Here is a 5,107-nt window from a genome sequence, read left to right on the forward strand (position 1 = left end):
CACAACGGTTCCGTTCTGAGCGGGATCTGCTGTCAACTCGTACCAATACCGTTTCCGGTTCCGGCCTTCAAAATAAGAGTTACATTGATTATTATTATGTTTTTTTTTTCACATTAATACGTAGAATTCTATTAAAGACAAAAAAGCGTACGCCTGATAAATAAACTAATACAAAATATATTACAAAATAAATCACTATACAAATCATTAAATACATAATATATAATGTAAAGTTATTTTGTGTTTACTTTTTTTTTTTGCCGACGAGCGCAGTGGTCGCTTGTAACCCTGAAACATGACTGTCATATCGTGACAGTCATTGCGTTACTTGTTTCTGTTTTTTGAAAATGTTGCATTTACAATCAGTACATCTACATAAACGTACAGATTTCAAATATAAAGTGCTGACCCCAAAGCTACAGATGTTCCAAGTTAAAGCGCACGGGTCTAAGTACCCTTATCTTCCGTATTGTTCAATAAAAAGCTTTTAAATCCGATTGGTGGCCATTTTCGCCGAGTTTTCTGCGTATGCTTTCAACTACTCGCCCCTATCGGTTGGGAGGTGTAGTTCACTCTGATACATTATTAACAAAATACAAAATAAATAGGAAATGGCCGCCGGTCAGATTAAAAAGCTTTTTATTGAACAATACGGAAGATACGGGTACTTAGATCCAGGCGTTTTAACTAGTTACATCCATGGCTGTGGGGTCAGCACTTTATACTTGAAAAAATAACGTTTATGTCGATGTATGATTGTAACATTTTCAAAAAACAGGAAAAAGTAGCGCCATGACGCTTGTGACGGACGAGCGTCATGTGAACCATGGCTAGGTCGCTTGGTGATGACGACGACAGCGTCGCATACAGTCGAAAATAGCAGATCTACAAGCTCACAAAGCGTCACAGCTTTGTGAGCTTGTATATCTTCTATTTTCGACGCCGCGACACTGTCGTAAATTGGACCTTCGGCAAACAACATGGCGGCAGTTCGCGGCGCGTCGACAGACAGAGAATACATTAAAAAAATAAATAACCAAACAACTAAACGACAATAAAAATCAGTAAAATAAGGGAACAACATGGCGGCCGCGGTGCGAGGCGTGCTGACCCACAGAGACGGCGTGACGCAGAGTTTTAACGTGGCCACCACAGAGCAGAGTTTAACGGCTGTGAGGGGGGCCATTAAACAGCTGAGTGGAGAGGTCTCCTCTGCTCTCACTGGGCTGATGGAGGCTGAGACACAACATGGACACACTCACACACTCCATGAGGAGGAGGAGGAGGGTGAGACACCATGCTTACATGTCTTCTAGTACAGTGGTCTTCAACGTTTTCAGGCCAGGGACCCCCCTCTAGCTGAGAGAGAGATGAAGCAGGGACCCCCTCTATATCTAGTACAGGGGTCTTCAACGTTTTCAGGCCAGGGACCCCCTAGCTGAGAGAGAGATGAAGCAGGGACCCCCTCTATATATATTTTTTAATTAAATGAGGTCTGCTCTTTTTTCCCTCTACACCTATAGCCTCTTTGCCATAAATATCAGATCTACAAGCTCACAGCGCGAGGCGTTGTGAGCTTGTAGATCTGATATTTTTGGCTAAAGTTCTCCTCAGAAAAAGAGATGCTAGGGTTCAAGTTCCCGGACCCCCTGTTGAAGACCCCCTGTTCTAGTAGTGCATTGGTTCTCAAAGTGGGGTCCGGGGACCCCCAGGGTTCCTTGAGAGAGTTCCAGGGGGTTCCCAGCTAAATGATGGATAGTTAGGAACTAAACGGACCCTTGTGGGTCTATAACTCTGAGAGTGTACGGGTCCATTTGTACACTCAGAGTTACATTAACATTGATTTTATATAAATTGGGGTCCCAGAGATATAAATGCCATTACATGGGGGTCCGTAGCCTAAATGCATGTCAAACTGGGGGTCCTTGAAAATGGTTGAGAATCACTGCTAGAGCCGTAAAAATCTTCTCTTATGGGGGTCCCTGGCATAGCTTTTCAAATGGGGGTCTGCGGGCTAATACGTTTGAGAACCACTGTTCTAGTGCAGTGGTTCTCAAGCTCCCAGGGGAGCAGTTGAGACTTGTAGATCATTTATATTATTAAAGATAAAATGTGTCAAATTTGAATATTTATGAAACATTTTAACAACACAAATCTCGTAAATATGTTCAGATGGGGGGCCACGGCTAAATACATATTAATTAGCATTAGTGATGACCAATCATGAGCAGATCTGGTTGAAAATGGGTGAAGGGGCCCTGTAAGTGATATGTATTTTTGTAGTTGTATCGCCAATTGTATCGTTTTGTGTCTGGAGGTGAAAAGCTTTGGGAGCCGCCTGAACCATGGGATGGAATAAATAACACGGTTAACTGTTTGTGTTCCAGATGAGGATGACAGTGATGAAGATGAAGTCACAGCTCCTCCGCCAGAACCTCCGCCCAAAAGATCCAAAACCAACAGCTGCACCTGACACTGTCCGTTGTACATAGCAGCCAGTATGCGCAGCTCAGAACCCCCGACTGCTCATAAGACGCAATACGCACGGAGGGAGCGCTTCCCGTGACCATGGCACTACTCTCCCAGCGGAACACTTGTGAATGCTAATTCGTGCCCATCCATCACGCACTGAGAATAAGCAGACCTACAAGCTCATAACGCGTCGCATCCATGTTAAATGACTGAAATCAGTCGTGACGACTGAGGAGGACTTTTAAAGGAGTAGTTCACCCCCAAAAAAATCTTATTTTTTATCAATTACACACCCCACGAAGCATTGAATTCATGGAGACTTTTTTTTGTTTTTGTCGCATTCCGGAAAGATGCTAATGTATCCGGTAGGAGACACAAAGGAGTCTCTTTGAGTCTCCTACCGGAAATACACCGGTCATCAAATTATTGTCTTAGGAATGCGACAAAACCCCCAAAATCTCCATGAATTCAATGCTTCATGGGGTGTGTAATTGATTGAAAATGTTTTTTTTGGGGTGAACTACTCCTTTAATCCATGGGGATCTGTTGGGATTTGATTACATGCAACTGGCACCTGTGCGTGCAGTCACACCATGGCTGTGAACAAATAATTGGTCTTATGTACAAACTATATACGCACACACTGTTCAATGTACGTCTCTATGTACATAACGTTTGATTAAAGTGTTTACTTTTTATATCCGTCAGTCTTTTACTTTTATAAATCAACCCACACTTAACCACTTGGACCTTAGCATCCATATAGACTCTATTCACAGCAGCCATATTATCACTTCCTTCACAGGTGTTACCAATGATACTAATGACGGCTCTGTTCCATTTAGTCTAGCACAGTGGTTTTCACGACCCCCATAACTCTGAGAGTGTACAAATGGAACCAAATTTGGTTCCATATGTACACTCTCAGAGTTACACACCTGTAAGGGGCCATCTGGAAGCCCATGAGGGTCCCTGGACCCCAACTGTAGACCCACTGGTGTAACAGAGTGTTTCCAGTGGGCCAACATGCAACAATAAATATCAGCACCCCGACTCTGTTTGACCAGAATGGAACAGAGCCTTCATTAGTATCATTGGTAACACCTGTGAATGTCTTCATAATATGGCTGCTGTGAATAGAGCCTATTCTGGGGGAACATCCTATCCACAAGTTTCCTATGGCGTTGTGGGCATCATTTCCTGTCGATTTGATCCAATGAAATCGACAGGAAGTGATGCCCAGAACGACGCCCTAGTAAACTTATGGATATCAAAATGGCGTAATGGGTGGAGGGTCACAAACGTAACATGCAGACTTGCAAGGCGCAGCGTTGATCCAATAGGCTCTATGCACAGCAGCCATATTGTGAAGACATTCACAGGTGTTGCCAATGATACTAATGAAGGCCCTGTTCCATTCTGGTCAAACAGAGTCAGGGTGCTGATATTGTGCATGTTGGCTCACTGGAAACACTCTGCTACACCAGTGGGTCTAAAGTTGGGGTCCAGGGACCCTCATGCATGCCTCATGGGCTTCCAAATGGCCCCTTACAGGTGTGTAACTCTGAGAGTGTACAAATGGAACCAAATGGACCCGTAAGGGTCCATTTTGTTCCATTTGTACACTCTCAGAGTTAGAGTTAGGGGGGCGTGGAAACCACTGTGCTACAATAAATGGAACAGAGCCTTCATTAGTATCATTGGTAATGGTAACACCTGTGAAGGAAGTGATAATATGGCTGCTGTGCATAGAGCCTATCCGCCAGTGGTGAAGCTGTATTGTGTGCTTACAAAACTAACTAAGACTAAGATTATAGAGGAAATGTCCTTAGATTTAACCATTTAAACTTAAAAAATGTTAAATACTAAAAACAAAATACTATTTAACATGTTAAATACTAGGCTAGTCGCCTCTTTAACTTGGGTTAAATGTGACTTTTTTTTTCCAAAATGTGAAAGAATTTGGAAAATGGTCTAGGTAATGTCACCATTTTAACATTATCAGACCTAATATTTGACTGGCTATCACAGGTTTTGTAGAAATGTGGAGCAATGTTATAAACTTTAGGCCTTAATTGACAAATGTTTAAGCATGCTCAAATCATGTATACTTAACATTACATTAGACCATTTCCAAATTATTTATTTGTACTTCTTTACATTTCGTAAAGAAAATAGCCAATTTAACAGTGAGGTGCCCACAATGTTTAGGTGTCCACTCCTCTGGTTACCGAATGAATGAATGTCTTACATGAAGACATTAAAGGGGTTCACCCAAAAAATATATTATACACCCCATGAAGCCTTGAATTCATGGAGATTTTTTTTGTTTTTCTCGCAGTCCTAAGCCAATAATATGATGACCGGTCATCGGTTAGTAGGAGACTCAGTGTCTGAGACTGCGCTGGTCATCAAATTATTGGCTTAGGAATGCAAAAAACAAAAAAATCTCCATGAATTCAAGGCTTCATGTGGTGTGTAGTTGATAGAAAGTCTTTTTTTGTGTGAACTACTCCTTTAACTTTAGCAGAATGAACATTTTGTTGCTGTCGGGGTTTTTATTTTTATTTTAAATTATGTATTAGTGAATATAGCAGATCTACAAGCTCATTGTGAGGAGTTGTGAGCTTGTAGA

General features: G+C 42.0%; 1 protein-coding gene across 1 annotated transcript; it reads left to right on the forward strand.

Moving 5' to 3' along the window:
- Positions 1-971: 971 nt before the first annotated feature.
- On the forward strand, positions 972-3,168 carry LOC311063112 (uncharacterized protein). Its single transcript, XM_084082325.1, has 2 exons — positions 972-1,287; positions 2,388-3,168. Exons 1-2 carry the CDS (start codon positions 1,083-1,085, stop codon positions 2,471-2,473), a joined length of 291 nt encoding a protein of 96 aa, XP_083938451.1. The 5' UTR covers positions 972-1,082; the 3' UTR covers positions 2,474-3,168.
- Positions 3,169-5,107: the final 1,939 nt, after the last annotated feature.

The sequence above is a fragment of the Gymnoscopelus microlampas genome, assembly GCF_963454915.1.
Source record: "Gymnoscopelus microlampas genome assembly, chromosome: 16".
NCBI classification, from domain to species: Eukaryota; Metazoa; Chordata; class Actinopteri; order Myctophiformes; family Myctophidae; genus Gymnoscopelus; species Gymnoscopelus microlampas.

Coding starts and splice junctions, on each gene's coding strand:
- LOC311063112 (XM_084082325.1), top strand. CDS start 1,083: ATGGCGGCCGCGGTGCGAGGCGTGCTGACCCACAGAGACGGCGTGACG. Junction 1,288..2,387: donor CCATGAGGAGGAGGAGGAGG/GTGAGACACCAT, acceptor TTTGTGTTCCAG/ATGAGGATGACAGTGATGAA.